This window comes from Macrosteles quadrilineatus, unplaced genomic scaffold (assembly GCF_028750875.1).
Source record: "Macrosteles quadrilineatus isolate MER2022 unplaced genomic scaffold, UCM_ALF_1.0 Scaffold_4__1_contigs__length_99947679, whole genome shotgun sequence".
NCBI lineage: Eukaryota > Metazoa > Arthropoda > Insecta > Hemiptera > Cicadellidae > Macrosteles > Macrosteles quadrilineatus.
The window spans coordinates 74,462,269-74,487,695 of NW_026542597.1; the positions used below are offsets into that span (position 1 = coordinate 74,462,269).

Below are 25,427 nucleotides of genomic sequence, written 5' to 3' on the forward strand. Positions count from 1 at the left end.
GTCTGATTTACGTAGCAATAGATCTTTCCCATCTAATCATAAAACTTTCAATTTAATGTAAACCGTCAACAGAGTCCTAGAAAAATTAAATAATCTGTTAAGTTGATACCATAGTCCTTGAATGTATTTTGCAAAATTAAAACATACGGATGAAAAAGAAATGGTCGTACTGTATTCCGACATTCATCCGTGCAGCTTTTGCAAACAACTTTAGTACGGAATGGTTCACAGCTCCGTTCTGTGTGTTGCGGTTGCTAGCTTTGAAGGCGAAACTAGAAAAGTTCAATCTTTCCATATGGATAAGGAGTTTTCTGGTACTGTACCGATTGAAGAACATACATTTATCATTTGATTCAAGTCTATTAAATAAAAGCTTGTGGAATTAACTGTTTATTATTGCGAAAAAAGACACAGCTTTCTCATTCAAATTTATCGCTGCTTCGTCTGGGTTTTGTATGGTCTAACTAACCCCTCCAAAACTTATAAGGCAAGCGTTCATTATAAGATTTGTTTAAGAATTTGTTTATAAGAATACATATAAGCTCTGATAGCCATACAGTAACATAACTGATTGAAGACCCATATCCCCACTTGGATTTGAAGGACTACCCCACACAAATAAATCCCAAATTGGTTTAACTAATAACTAGGTGAAACCCGTCAAAATTTACGGTTACTTTTGAGGTTTTGAGGCAAAATCGAACTATAAATTGATGACAAATAACTATTTTTTTTAACAATTTGGGTTGTTCGTGATTCAGCAGCGTGCTTTTTGTATTCAATAACTCAAATTAAAGCTAAATTATAGTATTCCGCTGAAGGTTCTAAGATCAAAACACATAGAATAATATAATTAGAATGGAGTAAATACTAAAATTAGATTCCATATCCGAGAACTAATGACATTTATATTTTTTGATTGAGCAATTCAAAATGTGAAGTGAAGTGAAACGTGAACGTGTGAAGTGAAATAATAAATAAGGGAAAATACGTGAAATAATGGTACCGTTTGACAAAGCAATCAAATACTGTATTGGTAAAAGCACTGCGAATGCCTACAAGCGTTTACAGAAACGCTATGTAAGATGCATTAGAGAATTTGAAGGCGAAACTTGGTAAATCTGTTTACTGTATTGATCTGCAAAGAGTATTTTTAACTTATGTTTGAGGAGTTGAAAATTAAAATAACTCCTACGTTATCCATATTTAAGAGTTAAATTAATTTTGGTAAGCTTATTAATTGTTTAACCCGATAATTTAAATAGATGTTTCTGTAAGGGATTTAGGTTGTACTGATACCTCTTTCTGTTTTAACCTTAAAAAAGCTAGATAATGTTAAATATTTATACAGGGGTATAAACAGAAATAATGTTTTAACAAAGTTACTGAGGTATGGGTTGGCTCTCTCAATGACGGATTTGTTTTTCAATTCCCCAGCTACAGTATCATATTTGTAAATTACTTATAAATGATTATAATGTTAAATTAATGATGGTGAATTATAGTTAAGTGTAACTTCCTTAAAATCTACTCTCAATTCGTAACGGAAAACTAATCGTTTATCTACTATTTTGATAACAATAGGTTGCTCGAATAGATTGATGTTTAACGCAATGTGATCTGAAATAAGTATACTCTAATAATTCTTTCTCGAATCGCCAAGACGATATTAGAATCAGTTGAATGCTAGAAAGTTCATACAAATTCCCCACCCCACAGTTGCACCACAAATATAAACTTTACGCTAAACACATGTTACAACAAATCTACACCAAAGGTCTCAATATATCGGTTTTGCAGCGCGTCAACGATATAATTAGATAGTGACGTCACTCGGTTTATTGCACTAGGGTTCACGTGTTCTCCTTTGTCGGTCGCTGAATATAGCTTGCAGGTTGTAAATCTGCTTTTTTGCCCAAGTTTCTGACCGGATGACATTCCGTTTGTAATGCCAACCATGTGCAGCTCAGAGTGCATTCCTTGCATGCAAGTTGCGAATAGTTGACGCATGCTGTAATGGATAAAGTAAGGACTTGTGGTATTTGTCCTGTTTTTTTTTTCATTTTTGTACGTATGAGAGGAAAGAGTTTAATTGTAAGTAAAAAAATACTTTTTTATACTTTTTTTTATACTTTCTTATGAAATGGTGACCATACAATGTAGGTATTTTAAGCCAAGTATGAATGGAGATGAGTGTAGGATGAGTGGCGCGATCTTGTAGTCTTGTCAGTGACTAAGGCCGACATTCCTTAGACACAGCTGTTAATTAATAGCCCAAACAGCTAATGGCAACTAAGGGACCTACAGTTTTTATAGTGGAATCCGAACCACATTTTTTCCTTGGTATATACGAATTGGTCTAATTATCAGGATAGTACTGCGGATAGTCGTAATACTCACTAGTGCCACAGAAAACGTACTACTATAACCAGTGCGGACGTTAATCCACACCAGGGAGTATCCCATCCACAGTGCATGCCTATAAATATCCACAATCCGTGATTGTGGAAAGGTAAAAAAGTAATAATGCTGTTTGTGTCGTCTAAATTACATGTTTTCATTCTTCGTCCATCGTACGCTCATTTTTGAGGGAGCCCATTTAAGTCTTTAAGCATGTAAGTTTTTTCTTTCTAAAAATACTAAAAATAGATTCATATTCTTAGATTTGGTAAAGACACAACAACAGTATCTTGGCTGTATACCACTCATGGTTCAAAAAGGGAGTTGAATGATTTAAGGACTATTAAATTTACTTCAATATTATGTTAATAAAAAAAAACATTGTGTTATTTTTTGACTGGTGTCTTAAATCTCTTAAATGCAATGTATTATTGTCTTTCAATTAACATGATAACAATCATTGAAATATTGCGAATATGTTTAGATCTGACTTTATAGATTTAAAATGCCTTTAATTCTTCAATTATGGAAATATTAGATCAATCAATGAAACAAACACTGTGTAGTGTTGACATGTAAAGTATTTTTGAGTTTTTTATTTTTCGGCGATTTCAATTTTACCAGTTTTCAAAAAAAGAATAAATCTTATACCAAATCAGTAGAGCCCATTTAAAGTTTTATCTCATTTCAATATTCTCCTTTTTCGAACCTATCCTTACCAAACCTGACCTAATCTAACGTCACCTAACTTATTTGCGTTACCTTTGTTTGCATAGAGCAAATTTCATAAGTGGCAACCCTCATCTTGTCTCTACCCCCAAGGGTGAAATCTCCTTCATTAAAAATCAAGCCAAAAGTATGGCGAAAGGAAAAAGAAAGCCATACAAATTTGCAAATCATTCTGTAACAAAGTCACCAGCGCATGCGTAGAGGTTACGTCATAAGCTGCGCAGACTTAATGCGTCGCTAGTTAGTGGTTTGTCCGCTAGTGAAAGTACAGCGGTAGTGTGCCGACCACTAATGCTACCTGGTGGCAGTTCTCGTAACTAATAGATTTGGCGGTAACGTATTGTTGTCAGATAATTGCTGTCTCATTAGGTAATGCATGAAGTAATGGCTCGAAGCCAACCATTGTTTTAACTTTCCGCACTCTACCACAGATGAGTGTCTTGTAGAAGCGAAACAGGTTTACTGTTGTCAATTGACTTCATCGTTGTACAGTTTGAAACATAGAAAATATGACTAAAGTGAAGTAATATATGTTTTTAGGTGCTGGTCTTAATTCACAATCAAGAAGAATCAGTTATAGCTGTAATGATGGAGCCACTGGATTCATTAAAAGAGAAAGTTAGTAGTGGAATGTACCTAGTTTCATCATTATTTTATTAGCATTCTATGCCTAGCGATTTTTGCAACCCGAGACTGTTGAAAAGCACAGTTCTACCCTTAACATCTCGAGGCTATTACCATTACCTATATCGTCTCTAAGTTTAGGCCAAAACTCAAATAAATTAAAATAACACTAGGTAAGTATAAACACATCTTCAACCCCGAAACTTGAATGCAATAACTTCATGATTTTTAGAGTCCTTTCTTGTAAACAGGGTTCATCGAGTTTTATTTTAATTTTCACAGATTCTCTCATAGCCAGATCGTCGACCTAATTGTGTTTATTTAATAAGACGTCATTAGCGAAATTTTTATTGTGACCACTATATTCTTTTTGCTTCACTAACCATGAACACGAACGATTCAAAGTTCCATTCATTTTTTGAGAAGTTCTCTTTGTTAAAATACCCACCATAGCTCCACACAGGCACTGAAGGAACTCCAGACACAGTCAAATGTCCAAAAATGGGTGCATAGATGTGCGCACTCATTGATAGTCTAACTAACTTGGGTGCGGTCTTGCCGACTTTTGACGTTTTTTGCTCAAATCTCATAACCTCATGTCGTCTCACACATGGGCTTGAATATATCAACCTTGCAAAGTTTTTTTTGGCAAAAAACACAATGCTTATAGCTTATAAAATAATTTTAAAACAGAGAGTATTATTTCTAAGAAGATTGCGAAAACCTGAAAAAAATCAAATATAAATTTTTCGGGATTAGGTCAAGTACATGCTCTGTAAAATATTTTAATCTCATAATCAAACAAGACAAGCAAATGATTCAGTAAAAATGATTTGGACGCATTCGAAAACATTAAACATAAAAAATATAAAATAACACTAGAGTTAGTTTTCAAGCATACACTTTTTTACATTCTATGAAAATTAAAATATATCTTAGACATGTTAAAATCGGTTTTGAGATTCAAAATGGTAACATGTATTGTTTATTTACAAAAGTATTTTACAGTAACTTAATAATTAAACCTATTTACATCAAATATACAGAGGTAAGTTGTGTCTTAAAGGCTAATGTATTACGATTGTTCAATTATTTGAGTTATCTTGTAGTCTTTAAGTAGGCATATTGTTTTTGCTGCACTGTATGATTTGTACTATGACTTTTTCGATTTTCTTTACAAGTCATTATACACATTTTGCACGTGAAACTATTTCATACAGAACTTTCCAAATTTCAATGATAGGGTAAATTTCTTCATATACACAAGTTAAAAATAAAATTATGGTATAAACTATCAATTATCTATTCTTTTAGACTATCTATCCGGCAAAATATAAAAACAAGCTTAATTATCAAATAACGTATCACCCTGTGGAGTTTTGAAGGTGTTCAACAGTTATAATAAGAAATATCCGTTTGCGAAAATCATGTAAATTATAAAAAGCGCTAACTAACATTAAAATATCACTTAAAGCTTCCTTAAAACTACAATGTACAACCTGATAGATCAATGCACTTTGACTTAAGTGCATTTTTCATGACTTAAGTGCATTTTTCACAATCTTTTATTTCTTGACATTCTACTTTGCAGTTTTATATCACACATGTGAAAGTGTATTACTATAACGTAAGGCCTTATTCTGTCAAAAAAAAAAAAAAAATTTCGTGGTAACATAATCCAAGGTTCATAAACTATGTCTAAATTATAATGTTTAGTAGGCCTATATGCCATTTCGGTCTTTGCATCATTATAGAGCCTAGCTATATAAATTTATTTTCTGTGGAAGTTGAGTTTACCCACTAATCTGAGATGAACATCAATCATTATTTACCTTATTACCTTTACATTTTTTTAAGATTACTTTTGAGATATCGTGCTGAAATACGAATACACACAGTTGTCATTTAACATTTCAGTAACGTTATTTTGTAATTGAATTATTCAAAGGCACATCTTTTTCTCTCTTTCATTTCTAGTATTTCAATGTTATTAACCAATACTCTCCTTCCATTAAGAACTGGGTGTAGTCTTTATCATCCTTAATTAATCAACTTACACAATTAAAAATCTAAAAACTTTAACCTAACTTCTACATCTGTACAAGTATCTATATACAAATCACAGTCAGAAGGTCCATCTATGTAGATGGTGCGACTAGTGTCCAATTGTCTGGTGTGTCTAGCCTAGGAGGATGGCTAGTGTCTAATTGTCTGGTGTGTCTAGCCTAGGAGGGTGGTTTCAGCCTGATGGCCTTGATCATGTTGAGGACTTGCACCCCCGGAAAGGGACACGATGGGTAAAAGTTGTGACATCCCGCCCCATCAACCCCTGCGATCAGCTGTCCCATGTGCGCGGCGAAGTGGTACTTCGACGTCACCTCGGCGGTCGTGCTGATGGTCGTGTCACTGGAGACAAAAATAAACAGTTGAATAATAAATAAAATAAAACCAAGCAATACGTTGAGTGGTCTCGGGAATGATAAAAAATGCTTTGAATGGAGAAAAAAGTAGGATAACAAAATAAGCAATAAAGGCAGGACAACTACTACAGTATTTGATATAAAATTACTTATACAGAACTCCTCCTCCTTCTCCTCCTCCTACCTCCTGCTCCCTCCCTAGTACCTCCCCACACTCCCTCACCCTTGTTTATATACCTTTATGAAGTACCTCTAGAATACGAGTTTTGACACTGTAGCCAGCAGAATAAGAATACAGACAATACATACGCAAAAAGTCGTCAAATACTTATAAATATTATTAAAAAAAACTCTTAATCCCGATAAGTGTTACTATAAAGGGTAAAATAATATGGTAACAAAATATTCAATCAGAGAATACAACATGTCTTAAAATACTTCAAATCTTCATTAAATAACCCTAAAATGACATTTGTGTCATTAAAGAAAAAAAATACTATAATTTAGCAAAAAATAACGATTCATGTAACTTCACAAAAAAAAGGTATTTGTATTTTGACATTTATATTTCCCAGGTTATCTTTCTATGTTTTTGTGGTAGATACATGTTTCAACATTGGAGCACGTTCTAAAAATAATTTGTTATAAGTCATTAACCGCAACAAAACAAAAGAAAGAACAGAACGGAAACTCTTCAATTGTGCGGAATATAACTTGTCAACTAATTCATCTTAATAACCAAAAATGTGCACACGATAAAACAAGTGTTGCCAAATTTGACAACATTAGGATTTCTCAATACCTGGATATTATAATATCAAAAACACAATGACACTAATGGTCTGATCTGTTTGGAACAAATGACTCTCGTGATTTCGAGGTCAGGATGTTTTTGAAACGGTAACGATGACATCACATTTCATCAAGATCATCATAAAGGTTACGACACAAGTCGTTAGTAATTTGTGATGACTAAGTTGCTGAGTCAAATAATACAACCTGTGTATATTGGGACTGAGCTTGCCTTGATTTTACTAAAATAGGCAATGTAATGTAAAACCCTCCTTAATATGTCGAGAAAACCTGTTATTATGGTGATTTCCGAACAAAAGTTTTAGACACCATCACATAACCAAGAGTTTTTGTTGGGATTTGAGCCCAAGCCCTTCACCACCAAAGCAGCCTGGCACCTTTAATTGGGATTCTGATTACTATGGAGGAAAAACTACACCAATATAGCAATTACATTTTAAATGTGAATTTTACTATAATTTCTCATTAGAACCACAATAATTAAGCGTTTGTCGTTATACAAAAAATTATAAAATATTGGAAAGATTTCTTCTTGGAATCCCATTTTGATACACCAAAATGGCAAACTAATAGCTTAGATTATATTTATCTTAACAAAGACCATTCAACCTGTCTGGAGATTAGGGAACTTCTCCTTAGGCCATTTCCACTCTAATAAATATAACAGACACTTTGTTTGCCAACATATTTTATTTGGTGTCGGTGTGGATTAAACCTTTGCCTACAAACAGAACTAGACATTATATTCCCATGTTAAAGTTGTCTCCAAGAAAACATAGTTTAGTTGAGCTAACAACAGAATTTGTCGTTGTAAAATTCTGAATTCCATCGTATACACCAAGTTTTCAATTAATTAAAACTTAAAGACATCATACTGTGAACCTTATATGTTACATAAACTAATTTAATGTCCAAAAGTAAGGGAAAGCACAATTTAAAAGTAAGGTAAATAGGAGTAAGGTAAGTAGGTAGTTGGCTAATGGTGTTTTAGAGGCTCATTCAGACGTGTTCTTTTTTTGATAAAAATCTAAAGCTGGTTAATATTACTGGTCTGTCAACTTTAGCATTCTAAAGTTAATGATAGTATCAACACTATGACACTATCAACACTACAATGATTTAATCAAATTATGTAACTAAGTTTGAAAATCTTCTAATCGGAATATTTATGCGATCATATAGAATAGATCGCTTCCTTTATCGACTACTGCTTTATCATTTTGGCCTTAAAGGCTAATATTATACCTTATGAGCGACAGAAGAGCTTTTTCGGAGTCAGAGAGCTTCTCTTTCTGCGGCGTTGCGTTGAGCTCACAGATCAACTTGGGTAGACAGGAGTTCTTCATAGTGGACATCAACTGGGCTTTGGCAGAACGACCTGTGGACAGAACAGGGTGATCAGAGCGAGCAAAAGCTGGGGACCAAGCTTGGCTTTGGGAAGTGTGATGATAATCAACGATAGGCTTTGACTGAAGTGAAGCTATATATCATTACAAAGCTTGTGTGAATAGTTATAGTATATATAAATTGGACCTTGGCTGAATGTTTTCTAGTTAGAACAAGGTGATCAGAGCGAGCAATAGCTGGGGACCGAGCTTGGCTTTGGGAGGTGTATTGGTAATAGACATCAACGATAGGCTCTGAGGCATAGCTTGTCTAAGTTAATAGTTATAGTAGACATCAGGTGGACTTTGGTTGAACAATCTGTGGATAGAACAAATCATCCTAGCTAGCAATAGTCGGGGAGCGAGCTTGTCTTTAGGAAGTGTAGACATCAGCAGGCGTTAGCTGAAGTGAAACCATATCATATGCATATTTATTTTTCTTAAGCATAGCTTGTCTGTGTAAATTGTTATAGCATACATCAATTGGGCCATAGCTAGATATTTTCTGTTTAAAATCAGGTGATTAGAACGAACAATAGCTTGGGACCGAGCTTGGCTATGCAAATCGTTAGAGATTACACATTTCAAGAATTCATGTGATTTATGCTCTATGAGTTGGGTTGGAGAATAAGTGAAACTATAACGAATTGATTAAAATAAAATTGAATTGTTAATAATAACTTAAACGATAGTGTTTTGTGACAATATAAATGCACGTAAAAAAACGCATTTCTCTAACATTCATTCTTTATTAGAAGAATACTTTTTAACCTCGTTATTTGTGTATATTAGTATGTAAACTAAATAGAAACAGACGCATTGTATGCAAATAAGAACAGATAATCATTCATCGACACCTTTTGTGGTTATATAAATTAAGGAAAACAAAAGTATCATTGAAGGAAGTTTGCTGTCAAGTTTAAGGTAGGTGTGAGTCGAGGTCAGACAGACAGCTGATTAGGATTATCTCAGCTGATCCATGCTTACGTAGACAGTTGCGTAAACAGCTGATTATACAAGTAAACAAACTGTGCTGATTATTTACTAGTACAATACTGTATAAGCAGATATGGTATTTTAATGGCGATCTCATTATACAATAACCATACAGTAGAGTAATACATTTTTACGTAAATCCCCCACGATTTGAAAATTATTAGTTTAATTATGCTTTATACACGAATAATACAATTTATTTAAAATACCTGTAAAAAATACTTAAGTCAATACCTAAATACTCTTAAATAAGTAATTAGAATTGAAAAGTAATTATGTTTTTAACTTTTGGCGATAATGTTGAAACACTTTTATGATATTTTCATTTACGGTATTATGATTATGTAAAATGAAATCCCATGTAAAAATATATGGATTTCGTAAAAAGTGTGGTCAAAATTAGTCCTTATTATATTACTTAAATTTCTATGAAAAACTCGTCGTTTAAATAAACTATCAAATACACATTGTTGTATTGAGGAATTTACTAAATAATAGGTTGTCATTCAAATGGCTGGTAAAGGTTGAAAAATGATGCCAGTGAAACAATTTCAGTTATGCAGAATTTAAAAAGACTGTGTAACTTTACAAAAAGCTTCCAAATTGCAACTAACACTTAATGCTTTGAAAACCTCCCCACCACAAGCACAAGTCAAAACGAACGAAACTACCATCAATTTAAAATCTTAAGTCACAAAATCCTACAACTTTACGAAACGGTGATTTCACATCAGAAAACGCCCAACCTACGCAACCCAACGTACCCTTCACCACATAAAACCCAACTTACGCAGTACTTAGTATGTTGAAACTCTTTCAAAACCTGGCGTAACCTAAAACAATGACTAAAGACCTCCATCGCTGCTACTACTAGTCCATCGAGTGGTCCTACTCGATACAAATTTGTGTGGAAACCCGAGTTTCGAAATCGAGAAGAGTTCTAAACGCACAATAACCTGCAGACCATCTCAAGGTTGCTAGATGTAGGTCGTGCAACGGTTGCACAAGTGTTAGCGACAATAGGGTGCGATACCAGAGCACACCTGCTAGTCTTGCATGGGTTGTCTATTATGATCGGTTGCATACTTCCTAGATAGGGTGATCTGGGCGTTGAGTGGGCTCTGGTAGCTTCCGCGTTCATTAGGGTGTTAGGAGGTCTGCTCGAAAATGATCAAGTGTATCTTGCTTGGACAAGATTGGTTATAAAATGCGATTTTAATTTTTATATTTTTAATTTCTGTGTGTTTAAAGGGCATTAGTACTTTGCATAAGAGATGGTCTGCAGCCTGATACTGTTATTATTTAACTCCTACATATTGTTAGGTTGTAGTATGATCTGGGGTTATAGTCGACATAGCTAGCGATCGTACCTGTAACCTTCAGATTTGAAGGCGAGCCTTAAAAGGCACTCAACTATTCAGACGTTGATTAAGTGTGCATGCTCAAAATCGATCAAGATTGTATAGCGTCCAAAATTTATTTTGAGTTTGGTTACAAAAATTACATACTTTAACAAATCTTAGAAACCAAGCTCAACTCAAAAACTCTTTTAGTTAGTTGGTGAAAACATACGCATAACCCATAGAAATAAAATTTGAATAAACCCGCAAAATCATAAACCATTTGAAATCCCACTTACTTATGTACTATCAAAATAATGTCTTTATTAATTGATTACCAATTTTGACCGTTAGTAGGATCTCATTTCCAACAAGCATACTACACTCATTGTGTTCTAAAACACTAAACTTTGTCCAATCAGGAAGCAGTAGGCTTATGCCGAGAGAAAACATAATCATATATTTTTACTGGTACGTACGTGAGAAGAGTTACTAAAAGACAAGATATTATAAAAATAAAATTAATCATACAGACAAAAAACTCTAAAATTAAAACCAACTACCAAACTATGTTAATGTCACATTCCATTGACCTAACCAGACCTAATAAAAAGTGTCTTTTCCTCCAAAACACCTTGAGACCAAACGTGTCTGTCGCGAAGGCCCACTTGTTCTGGTCCACATAATCGGCCAGGCATTGCGTAATGTGAAACCTCGGTTATCCTGGGAGGGTTCCAGACTGTTGTGACATCGGGTTCATGTCTAGATCAGGTGTTTGTTGTGGGGGTTGACACTAGAGGTATGGAGTTGACAAGACCTAGTGTACACTATGTGACTTTAGATCATCATGTGCTTGTGCACAGCCTACTGATCAGTCAAAGACACTTAATGTTTAATCAGGTGTTGTGTGCGAAGGTTCTAGAAGTGGTATGGAAGAGTTTAGATGAGCAAATCTTTTCTGGACGACTTTTGATCATGATTATGTTCTATCTGAATACTGAACTGATCAATACACAATGTCTTATGTGGTTGTACTTAGCTTATTCTTAAGCTGCAAGGTGTAGAAAATTCTACTATAGCATTATTATAGGGGTGGATATAATATGATGTTGAAAAGGAGAAAACGTATTCTGCATTAGACCATAATTATTTACATACTGATCAATAGACCCCAGAAAACGCTTAATTCATAATTTGATCATACGTTGAGTGTGTAGATTTTCCTATTACTCATGTATAACGAGAAAGTACTTGGCTCATTATTTGCTCAGGTGTCAAGTGTTTGGCTTACTCATCCCACCTACAGTGCAAATGTAAATCTAATCAGTTGACTTTTTGTCACGATCAATTAATGTTGATGCCAAATGATTAGATGACTTTTCTTGTTGGTTCCGATGTGTGACTTTTAATAACGACCATGAGAAGTCTTTAATCAAACTCCGGTAATTTTGGTAGGACGAAATAATTTGCAGCTATACTTATGGACCGTGGACTTTAAAGTTAGTTTTTCGTCACGACTCGTTTATACATGGTGAAAAATTATATTCATTCATACTTCATAGTCACTTAGTATTCATAATAGCTTCTCAAGTTCAAAACATTGCAATTGTCTCACAAACTCTTTGACTAACCGGTCGTTCAAAAAGACTTGAACATTATTTTTTTCACTAAGACAGAACTAAATTTTGTATTTTTTCAAATACACTTCCCCCAGGTTAACATAAAGTAACACAATACCCATAGTCAGTCTATAATATAAAAGCTAGTAATGATTACTACTTTTCTAAATCCAAACCCAACACTGTATATCCAAAAGTCCAGTTACCGTAAACAAAAAGCCCATCCCTCCAAGAAATAACAAAAACTTATCAAAATCTATAACACTCAACAAATAGGTACAAACTTAAATCCTTATCTCACTACTTTAGCACCAACACTTCCCAATTTCAGCCAAACTTTACACCCAATTCAAAAACTCCACACACTCACACTTACCCAATCCACTTTTCATCCACAAAACAATAGAGTCTGCAATTTTAAAACAGTGCACGGACATCGCCGCCGGTCAATCACAATGGGTCCATCACTCATACAACACTCCCCCTACCCTGGACATTCGATTAGCCCAACGAAGTTTGCATACAGACAACCCGTCGATGAGGTTATTTGTGCCATATTTTTTCTTAATCAACACCGTCCGTGTGTGACGCAGCGTTAATTCAATCTCAAACCTATTTTAACACCTAAACGAATTTCACACGTGCCAGATTGATTGTCATTTCGCAGGTTTTAATATGTGTTGGAGTTTTAAAGTGAAATAATTTTTGTCAAGTTGGAAAATGTTGGAATTTTTGAAGATACACACATTTGATTGTGAAATTTGTGTGTGTTTACGCTGGTATTTTCCGTTAAGACCAACGGTTCCTGGTGACGTCAGTCTTTCGGTAGATAGCATAATTGGTTGATTGGACAAATGACACATTATTGGATACTGAAGTTGTATTAATAGTCAAAGATATCATCTAGACATAAAAACTGTTGGAAGATATCCCTAACTAATTGATCTGTCCTTCCTAACAAAATAAAGGAACCAGACTTGCCTTGTTTTTGGATCTTGTTTCACATTTATCACATAAGAAATTAATCATTAGCAAAGTGTAGTGTTCAAAATCATAAGTCTCAAAACCTTTCGTCATAAGAGTATTAAATTTCAAATTGTATCATGGGATGCACAATGACATGTTTTCAACGACCGTCTCAGTACTACTTACTACTCAAATTAGACAGAAAAATAAGTTTCCAACAATACTAATTATTTCAGACCCATCCTCGCTTCCCACAGTAAATGAAAGCGACTTCTAACTAGTAGCGTTACCTAACAAAAACTGATTAGAAGCGCCTCAGTCCAACCTTCAATCTCAAACAAACTGCACGTAATGAGACTGAAAGTTTAAACTGTGTGAACAAACTCCCACAGGAGTTTACCAGAGACTTCTGGACGGTTGGAACTCCTCTGTAAACTCCTTGCCGTGATCAGTGGCAATCACAAGGATTTCCCACAGTTGGCAAGGGTTAGGAATTGTCCATGATGATAATGTCAGCCAAGGGGGATAAGTGGTGCTTCGGAGTTTGGAAAAGTGGAAGCACATGCAATGGATATCTTTTTTCCCCAGGTTCCATAAGAAATATCAATTTCTTTCAATAATATGAGAAGGGAACATGAAAAGTCTAAGGAAATCAGAGAGAACTTAAAACTTAAAATGTAGGGTCGGCCTTAGAGACAATTGATACAAACGATGACTGATGGGAAAAATAAAAATGTCCTACTTAGTTTATACTGTAAACTGCTAATGTGTTAATTTATACCTACAACCTTTGTAAGGTTTACAGCAATCCAAACCTAAAGAGAAGAAGATTGGCCCCTTAAAGAGTAAACATTGTTTTGTTCTAGGAATAAGAGGTTCTCTCATGTTTTAGTAAGGCTGGTTTAAAAACCCTGACACTTAAACCCATATTTGAAAATATCATTCAGATTCCACTACAGTACTAATCTTTACAACAATACATTTCTCAACGTTTTCCTTGCCATTGTGTCTTCAAAGACAATCTCAGATGAGTAGGCCTACACGTTTTCATCACTGCTATTCGAAACAGAATACGCGTTATGGCCTCTAGTTGATATTTCTACCAAACTACAATTGTTCTTTGAACGCTCGCTGTCTATTTTTCTTCAACTGCACCGTTTTTCGGTGTTACGCATGTCGGGGCAACATCCTGCGGACATCATCTGACAATGACACTCACTTTCACGACTCTCGCTTTCGTTTCCGCGGCCGTGACTAAGTGAAAGGGAAGCCGTGGTCTGATGTCGGTGTCTATGCCATGATCAAAAACTACAAGGGTCCATAGCTGTGAAATATTGAGGCAGGAACGGTTATCAAGAAAATAACTGTTACTTGGTTTCAAAAGTAACAGATATGAAGTAATTGTGATAACGTTGATGACCTTATGTCGGTGTCTATGTCATGATCAACAACTACGTGGGTTCGTGTTCCAAGGCTACTGCAACGATGTGTCGGAGCTGTTGTCAATGCAAGTAACTGTTACTCAATTGGAAAAGTAAAAGGAACAGAGTGAAGGCCTGATGTCAGTGTCTATGTCATGATCAACAGTTACAAAACGGTTGTCAGTAAAAAAAAACTTGGCTTGAAAAGTAACAGTTATAAAGTAATCATGATAACTGTGATGTTCTGATGTCGATGCCTATGTCTTGATCAACACTACATGGGCCCATAGCTGCAGCAGTGATGTGTTGGAACTATTGTCAGTCAAAATAACTGTTACTTGGTTTGAAACGTAACAGTGATGACGTGATGACCGTAATGGTATGATGTCGTTGTATATCATGATCAACACTACATGGGTCCATAGTTTCAAAGTACTTTTACGTGATTGGGGAAGAAACAGTTGTTAAGCAACTACGATAACCGTGAGAGTGTAGGAACTATTTTCAATGTAAGTAACAGGTACTTGATTCGAACTAACAATTTTAAAGTGACCGTCTGATATCAGTGTTTATAAGATAAGTCACAGCTACGAAGTAATACTATACTAACAAAACAGAGTATCTGCTACTATACTTTACCAACGTGAGCGACGACGACGACTTTAACGCTATACGGAACACAGCGTAACGTATGTATAGTAATCGCAAGTAAGATGTAATCGATTATCAGCACAATTTAATCTTAATGCAAACGCAATGTCATTAAGAAATCATCTTAATTACTTAATTAATTAGTTTCAAAATCATCTTAGCACGGCTCAGTGAATTAGTCCTTCATGGGTCATGGAACACAAGCCTGCCTTGTCTAACCGTTGACTTTGGTTTTCTCAAAGACGACTTCTTCAATTGTAAAATAGATGTTATTTGATGTCCGATTACGTCTACGTGTGATTTTGTAAGCTAAACACTTCTCTGCTAATTATTAAGGGCCAATTTAACAGTGTTTACCTGACGCGTACTTCAAATTAGGTACTAGACAACAAACTTAAGTTGATAATACACCGATTTATCTGATGGATATAGCTTTACATTTTGAAACCAAGAAATTAACAGCAAACACTCAAAACGAAACAGGACATCAACATACATATAAATGAAGTGAAGATATTTTGATCCACGATGTTGGCAGCAGTGCGTACATGACGTAGTTGTGACGCTGACCTTGGCTTAGGTTAGGTTAGGTTACGGTCATTGCGCGTAACTTAACTACTTTGACCCACTTATCAGTAGCTACTGAATCAGCTGACTATTTGCCGTCCATCGTATCTAAGAGAAGCTGCTTTTTGTAGCATAGCTTGTAGACTGCATTATGAAGAACCAAATATTCTTAGATCGAAGCAGACATGCTTCATGAGTAAATTTCAAATCAAATGGAAGTGGAATGAGGAGATATTAGACGCAAATTAGGTATTTTAGTTTGATTGAGGGTTGGAAAGATTTTTTCAGCACTTGTTAGCAACGGTTTAGCAAAGTATTCATCACACATGTTGAAACTAAGATTTTAGAGCGCAAACTCAAAATATTATTGCGTGTGGGTTATCATTATTATCAATGAGATGGGAACGCCTCCTAGGTGTGTATTTTAAACCAAATATGAGTAAATGGTCAGTGTAGAGTGGTGTGAGATGATATGCGTAGCTTTGTTACTGACTAAGATGTTATGACTAAATCAGGAGCATGAATTAAAAGACCATTGATCAGGGATAGATGGATTTAATTTTTTTCTCAGCGCCGATCCGGCAAACTTTTGATTTTTAGGCGTACACTATTATTGGTTATAGAGTGAACTATGTTTTTTAGAGGCATGAGTTCAATCTGGCCAATCACCAATAGCTTGTACGTGGTTCAGAAACTGTTTTAAAGTGAATGCACATATTTAAGAAACAAAAAGAATGCGTCTTTCAGGAAGGAATAACTATTGCAAATGGATCTGTCCTCCAATTGAAAGTAATTATCCACCTACGAACAACATCCTAAAACACGGATATGTAGCCTACCATATTCAAAACATTTGGATACCGGTACTGTTCCAAGTAAAAAACCAGTTCCCAAAAGATCATTCGAAAAAACAAGTCCCACTAAGCGTCAACTTTTCTCCAGCAACCACTTGTCCAGATGTATTGAATGGACACAAAAATGTCAAGTTTTACAATGTTGCCTAACAAGGCTTCTCCCATGACAGCCAAGAGATAACCGACCTTTCATAGTCGTCGGCCTCGACGTCGCCTGCTCCTTGCCGAAATATTGGTTGCACAACCACGATCTGTGCCTATCGGTCCAAGGACTTCAGAGGTGTTGCTGAAGATTGAACCACACTTTCGAATAAACATATCTATTTACCACCGGGATTGCCATGGTAAATCCACTTACCCACGTGTTTGCGGAAGTAAATCCGAATATATCCCGCACTACTTACGACTCCTCTTTCATTTCCTTTAATTTACCCTTTTACTGGATCATTTTTTCATATGTGATTTCATTGATCGCATACTAAACACGGCTAAGTTAATTTATGAATGTAAGATTGTTATGGAAGAAGGAGATTTTTCTCGATTAGAGGTTGCGAGTGCAATGGAAAAAGTAATTAAGCAAGCATAAAAGAAAGTCCAAAAAAGAACGTGGAAGAAATGAATGAATGCAGTGTAAAAAATGGGTGAAGAAAATATAGAGGATAATGGAAGTATTGTTATGAATAAAGACGTAGATAATCAATAGAACAGAAAGATTTAAATAGGGGTTATGAATCATCATTAATGATACTAAGACATTCTCTTACAAACAGTTTCAAAGTCAAAAGCCCAGTGTATCATCAAAATATAGACTTAATTAAAATTGATTTAAATACCTCAAGTTAACTTAAAAAAACATATCCCCCTTTCTCTCACACTGTATTCTTCTTCCATTAGCTTACCTAATTCACTTCAGCCTAAATTTTCCTTGACCTTCACCTTATTATTTGAAATTCGGTTCAATTTAAACACAACAGTGAGACCCATCTTTTAAAAATATAACATTGTTATATGACATTAAACTCTTTTCTTACACCAGGATATCCCATATTTATATGATCCTATATTTTCTGGATAACATAACCCAGAACTGGGAACCGTACGTAAAAAGAGCGGAAGTCGGGCCGGAACAGTTTTGAGGTTGTTGGACCTGGTCCACAACTAATTGACGGTTATGTGACAGTATTAAGTCAGCCAAATATGACAGGTTATGCATTAGATGCTAATAAGGAAAAGCTGAGAGATATCCGCGACAGAACCAAGTAAACTTTGCGAGTAGAAACTGTGAAGTGAAAATTGAATTCAAGTGCTAGTCTTTTTCCAAGTTATTGATGTAGCTTATAATTAATTATATCATTAATCTTCCTTTAAATTTGGTATATAAATATTTTAAGCAATACTTTAACACCGATACACCATGGATATATTTCAAGCTGACTTAAATCAGGGATTATTTTGTAAATGCATTACATATGTAAAAGCCCATAGCAAAAGCCCAGACAGTTGGGTCTTGTTTCGAACTATAAAAATATTTTGCCTTTTCACAGGATTGAACTGGCAAACTATTGATTAGAGATACTATATCCAATCTGCTACCCCAGCTATTTGTACCATTCAGTAATTATTTTAAATTATTATTTCACATCTAATCAATTGATACCAACTTCTGAAACCCAAACTAATTAAAACACACCTAATCAATCACAAAAATGCAAACAGATTCAATCAATCCAAAACAATGTTTCAATACACAATCTACAAATAGAACACTGGATTACCTTTTCAAAACAATCACTTATGAAAACACTGCGTTTCATGCAAAACAGATGAAATATCCGACCATAACTCTTTTTGCACATAAATCGACCTGATGCAGTCACAGTGCACATGGTGCATCATATTATGCAGATGGATGCGTAGGCTGAACATTAATTGACAAGCTTATAACACACTTGTGTCGTCCCACGCACAGTAATTCCTAGTTGATTGCTATTGCAATAATACGACTGTTTACTGGAGTAATCTCTTTTTAATTTACTGTTTTGGTCACTATTCGTGTCTGTGCATTTCACAGTTGGGATGTAGTAGATAGTATTGTTACTAGATGGGATTATTACAAAAATAAATGTCTTTGCATAATAATATAAAATACAAACCTTGTCAAAAATGAAATTAGGAATAACATTGATGCAGTAATGAAATTAGTAATGCAGTCATTTTTAGCAATAACGATGAATGCACAGTGCCAGTAAAGAAAATATGTTCAAGACGGATATTGAAAGAAAGATTTAATGGTTACATTTTATTTTGAGAGTCTGCAACGAAGCGAAAGAATTAATTAAACAAATAGGCTAATGTAGGGTGAAAAAATACCGTCCTAACGATTTGGTTGTTGTTGTCCCCTGGTTACAATAATAAAGAATATACCTACATGTATATTTGGTGATAACAGTTTTTTATGTACCTAAAACAAACCTTCAACAACTACTGATTCCAACAAAAAAATTTTGATAAACTTAATGAAAAACAATTTGGAGGCTGAATTATATTTACAAAAATCAAAACTGTTTAGTAGCTTGTTTACAACGTTGCGATTAATTTGCTTACGAGACTATTTCCTATGAATCATTCATTGTTTTTTAATTGATTTGCTGGCAAAAAATATTCCGTGAGGTAAATCATGTTTACAAAATTGAGATTATTAGTTGCCAAAACTACTGCGTAATCAAAATTATTTTTACACAAACTTTTGCAATAGCAAAATTATTTCGTAGCTATTTTGCAATAATTGTAATTTGCTGACAAATTCATTTTGTAGGTCAAATAGATTACACAAAATACGATAAAACTACACTCGAACTAGAATTAAGTTGGTAAAAGTAAAAAAATACTTACAATGACAGTCAAAAGTTTTAGAACCAACGCAAAACATTTTCAGAAATCTTTACAGTTTGAATGAACAAACATAGTCTTACTTTGATCGAGTAAGTAATTCTAAAAATCTAAAGCGAGCTCCAACCATTAACTGTAGTCTCTCTATTTATTCTGTGTGTTAATACTAATAACAATTAGTTTGAACACGAAATTTAGTCGTAGTTGTAAACGTCACAAGAATCGTCCCTCGGTTGGTGACCGTGTTTTGTTTACGATCGTTTTGGCGCACCGTTTGGCACGATTCCTACAAGAAATAGCTCCGATTTATGCTCTACCCAGATTCCCGAGAACCAAAATAACGTAAATCATGTGTATTCCTCTTTCTGTTATCTTTTGACTCGATAGCAAACATATTTACATATTTATTCAAATTTTGTTAAAGAATTGTAATAATTTGATGTAAGAATTGCAGTAATAATTTTCCGTAGCTTTGTAGAGTGTCTTAATCATTCTTGGAAGGTTTAAAAACAATGGAATTTATTAATGAATCAATTGTTACTGTAACTATTTCTTATCATTGTATCAACATTGGGTAGATATTCTAAGCGTTATTTGATTCCAAGGCCACCAAGTCCGGAACATGCCACAACAACTTTGGAAACTTTGGTAACTAAGGTTAACTTCTTAATAACCTATCGTTTGTATTACTATGATTAGGTATAAAAGTCTAAGAGACGTATTATTTTAACTTTGGTGCAAACATTTTATTTAGAATCTTAGTGAAATGTTAATAGAAATGCAAATAAAGCAAACCACTAGTTACTTTCTTTTGAATATGTTCTCAGTAACAAAAAGTATACTCTTTGACCCTTGAATTCTTAGAATACCGATAGCTTAATATTTGGGTATGGTTAAGCTTTATACAACTTAAATAAAATTGAAACATAAATATATTGGCTGATTGTTAAACCCCTACAGTTGATTAATGACATTTTGTAAAATGAGGTTTCGTCCCAAAAGGAACAATATACTGTATCATACTTTTATAGTGCGCGTCCGGCGTTCTATCTTTCGTAAATCGTTAACTAATAAGTGTAGAAAAAATATTTATTCTACAAATTGGTTAAAATAAAAACAGCAATTGAGGATTTCGTTAATCTTAATAGCGTAATTTTCTGCTTGTATGTTTTCTATAGGGTCAGCATAAACTGATGTACGTTTCCTTATCAATATTTTAGTCAAGGTCACATTTAATTGTCAGTTCTTGATGGATTTGTTACATTTATTGAACTAGTATTAAGGGTTAAAAAACTGTGATATATAGCTTTTAACATAAAGTTTGTTAACACCAAGTAAGTTCTCTTCAGACAGAGATATCCTTTTTTGGGTTCCTAGACCATCATTTGCTGATTCCTAACCATTGGATTTGTGATTAGTGAGATTTGAACCCAGTCCCTCAGCACACAAGGCTCGAGCACTGTCACAAGAGCAACCGCGCCCTACGACTTTTAAATGACTAATTATCGCATACTGTACACTGTACAAGACTGGTTATCTCTACAGGATCCGTGGAACTGTTGTCTTGCTACTTCTGGCTACAGACGCGTGGACATCAAGGACGACAGGTCCGCAACAAACCGTTTACAGGACTCTCAACTGAGACGAGGATACTCCTTGTGGAAACAAAGAAATATCCCAACCTAACCTATGTTGTTTAAGGATATAGGAGGCAGTGTTGTTTACAAATTAGATACGCTCGTGATTTGGGAGGCGATGGCACGAAAACTAACTTGTGTTTGTGTTGGTTAATCAAACTTATTTTCAGTTTAAGACATTCAATAAAGATTCAACCCTGTGGTCATAGGACAGGGCTGAAAACCATTTAAACGAGTTGGACTTATTGGCACGCGAATAAATAGAAGAATGAAAATAAATTCATATTAACTCTTCCATTTTTACTTTATTCTACTGTTATATTAATATTGTGCTTTTGTAAAACATAGGTTGTATTTTTGTGAAAATTATTTTTATTCGCCGTTTCAAACGAGTAGAATGAGTAGGAAATAAAAACAATTTTGTCAAAACCGACTTAGTTTCTACCCCTAACTTCGTTATTTTGTACTAGGTCGACCAGTAACGGTACTAATTGTTTCGTTATATTTGTGTTAGTGATCGTATCTTGTTTATCATGTTAAAATCCTAACGAGCTATGAGAGGTTTGTAACCAGTTTGATGATAGCCTGAAGATGAGTTTAACTTGTAAAAACATCAAATTATGGTTGTACTTTAAACTACATACCTAAAGCCTTATTTGTCATACTAACCGATCATATTTTGTATCAGTTACAACATTCTGTGTTGTTATCCATCCCAAGCAAGTAGGAAGTACTTTCATCGAAACAAAAACACTCACCGGTCTCCTTGAAGGCCAATTCTGTCGCATCCTCTTCAGCGACCTTGGCGGCAACCTCTCCATCGGCTTCTTCTGGACCAAACACTCCTGTCAGCTGATCCAGGAGATACCCATAGTCGCCTGCTAGCAGCAGAAACAACGCGGCGACGATCAGCAGCCGGATCAGACCGGAGTCCATGGTATCAGCAGCCTCAGCAGCCTCAGTAGCTGCTGGAGAAAGTGGCGGGCGTCTGCCCCTCGGGCTCGGGGCGAGCCAAGGTAAACACCTGGTATCGGACAAACAGAGGTCGTCAGAAGGAGGAATACAAAGGATTAGCTTAAGAGATTACAGATTAAGGATGACTTGAGAATATTACGGTTATAGTTAAGATTCTCATAATAAATACTTGTCATTCATTCTATCCTATCCTCATAAAGCCTAATAGAATGAATGACAAGTATTTTAAAACAAAATAACCTATTTTTAGAAATATTTGAGGGGACGCCAAATTTTCCACTTTTTACCTTCTTCGAAAATATTGTCCAACACGTGCTCTGAAATTAGATAGTTTGGGCTAAAGTTCTTGAGGAGATTTTTTCAATTTTTTAATATCATCAATATAAAAAATCATATATTGATCACATAAAACATCATTTAACAACTAAATCTGAACTACCTTTGTTTTGGCTTAAAAACTAGACCATTCGGCAAATAACATGGCGTAATGTGTTTTCTACATGAGAGGAGGGAAAATGTCCTGTAGCTGCGGGGAGTTTGGCCTGGATCTTACTTGTAAGTGTTCAAAACAACCTTGACCCTCTCAAAATCGTTGGCAAACCAAAGTTTCAATGAAAATTACTAAAAAATATTCAATATAATTGTTATAATTCGTGCCGGGATGTTTCTCCAAAATACAAGTTTTAAAATTATATTTATCGTAGTATTGTACCACTTAATACTACTTTTTATCTGGAATATACCTATAAATATCGTCTATCGAGTTTTTATTATGTAATTTTAACATTTCTTTTTAATGGATGATATATGAGTTTCCTAAAAATACTGAATGTGATTTGGTACAAACCTAGAAAAACAATTGGCTTCAAAACCAATATTGATCCTAAGAAGTGGCGATGTCCAAGTTTTAGTTTGGGTTCTTTTTCTAGACTGATTGAAATGTTTGTAGAATCATTCAAAGATTCAAATTAATTAGTCCTCCATCTGATTTTACACTGGAACAATAGCAAGGAAAATCGTTCAGTCTGAGTTCATTGACTTCGTTTTACTGTTGATGCATAATTTACTGGTGGTTTTATGCATATTCTGCATTTACCCGCATACTATGATATAGGTATTGAGAAACAATACATTGGTGAGAATTGTTTAGAAAACAATGAATCTGACCAAAACGAAGTTCTGTAGTTAGAGACAAAAATGTTAACTGGAGTCATAGAATAAATGGTGTTTATTTCATCAACATTCCCTTATTGATTCTATGCTGGAGTTTTGTACAATTAAACCTAACCACATTATTATCTTCAGAAGTAAACCACTTGAATATATCTGAGTACATTATTTAGGTTCTTACTTGATAGATTGTGGGTAAGAGAGTAATATGATCCCCTTGTATAATCTATAGACTACACATGTTCGATTTCGATAAAATTTGGTATGTGGGTTCTACTTCAAGATACATCCAGGTTTTTTTTAATTGTTCAAAATTCATGTTTTTATGCATAATTTTTTAATAAAACCCTTTAAAATAACAGAAAACCAAGTTTTCTTAAAAATGTCCCGAACGATTTTTATTCAACTTTTGTATGTTATCCTTATCGCTGTAAAAATTACGGTTCAAAATCTATTGTAAGTTATGTAATTTTCCCATGAAACCCCCCATAATAACGGAAAATCGGAGTTTTGGGGACAGCTCACCAATTTTGATTACGATTTAGTATGTTACAATTCTTTAAATCCTTAACAAAATGGCACCAGCCCCATTACTGTTAAAATTACGGTTCAAAATATATTGCTTTTGTGATTTTTAGTAACTGCCAACGCTTACCCATGATAAGGGTTGTTGCCAGTAGAAGAAAGAATGTGTCAGATTACTGATACTGTTTATTAATTCTGTATTACACTGTTAATGTAATTTTGTCTATTACGCCATAATAATAATTATTAATAATGCTTGTATCATAACTTATATCGCTTTACCACGCACAACTGTGCACAGATTACTTCAACTCTGCCATCTGGGAACACTTTCTTGAGAGTAACACTCCATTCCCAAAAAAACAAATCACACAAAAAACAAAAACACAACAAATAAAACAATTCACTTACCTAACTCACAAAACACTCCCTCACAGCACTAGACACAACACAAAACAAACGTAAGCGTAATATTTCGACCATCAGCTGTTCACGCGCGAGGTTATACCAACAATGGCGGGACTTTCGCTTTCATATCAGCTGACTGAAGGCACGGCGGTACCAACCTAACAGCACCAACGTACCCTGCCTAACTTGGAATACATAAGTGCAACAGCAACACTGTCCAATGCCTACAATGCTGGACCCGGTTTGCAGCAGATGTTGAATCTATAAATAAAACTGGCGCCGTCTTTGTTTTGGACCTGACGACACTTTGGGCAGTAAAGATTGTAATTTTGGTTGTGGGAAGATTGTGGTTATCGTAAGAGTTTGAATCAGCCATGTGTCGTTGTTTGAAAATCGTTTCTAAATAATATATCCGGAGTTATTCAGAAAATGATTTGTTCAAAGTGTTTTTGAGGATTCCATGTTTGACGAATTATAAGAGAGCTACTCTCCAAATTAACATTAGGTTACACTATGTACTTAGGTAAATATACAGCACCATACATGTGTTATATATTACCGTTGAGTAGTCAATGATATTCCCAACCGATTTGAACGAAATAAAACAGTGCTTAACCATTAGGCATAAGAAACAGCTTATCTTTAGTCAGTAACAAAGATACACCAGTTATTATGCTCTCGGTTCTAAAATTATACTGCACTTAGTTTTTTTTTGTAAATACAGTACGTAAAAAAAAATGTGTAAGTGTCGTGGAGGTACTTTATTTAAAAATCTAGAAACAAAAATACACGCCATTGGTTTACTTCAGTTCAATGTTACAAACCTTAATTAAATTCTCCAATTCAATTCGGTGTTTAAATGTTACAGAAGGGTTATAATTTTCTGTATATCAGTAAAAAATCTTTAGTTGTCGGTCCACCTCAAAATATAAAAATATTATTAAGTTATCCCAAATCAGACAACCTTGTTTTTATAAAGCAGTGAATTAATAATCTAAAAACATCAGAGGTCGCAAAGATTGGTTTTAACCCAAATGA

The 25,427-nt window shown here is 34.6% G+C and overlaps 1 protein-coding gene across 1 annotated transcript; it reads right to left on the bottom strand.

Annotated features, from left to right (window-relative positions):
• Nucleotides 1-4,524: 4,524 nt before the first annotated feature.
• LOC128992468 (uncharacterized) lies at nt 4,525-24,585 on the bottom strand. The gene is made up of 4 exons (XM_054416054.1): nt 24,393-24,585; nt 22,070-22,335; nt 8,232-8,364; nt 4,525-6,159 (listed from the first exon to the last, which is right to left on the bottom strand). Exons 2-4 carry the CDS (start codon nt 22,245-22,247, stop codon nt 5,979-5,981), a joined length of 492 nt encoding a protein of 163 aa, XP_054272029.1. The 5' UTR covers nt 22,248-22,335; nt 24,393-24,585; the 3' UTR covers nt 4,525-5,978.
• Nucleotides 24,586-25,427: the final 842 nt, after the last annotated feature.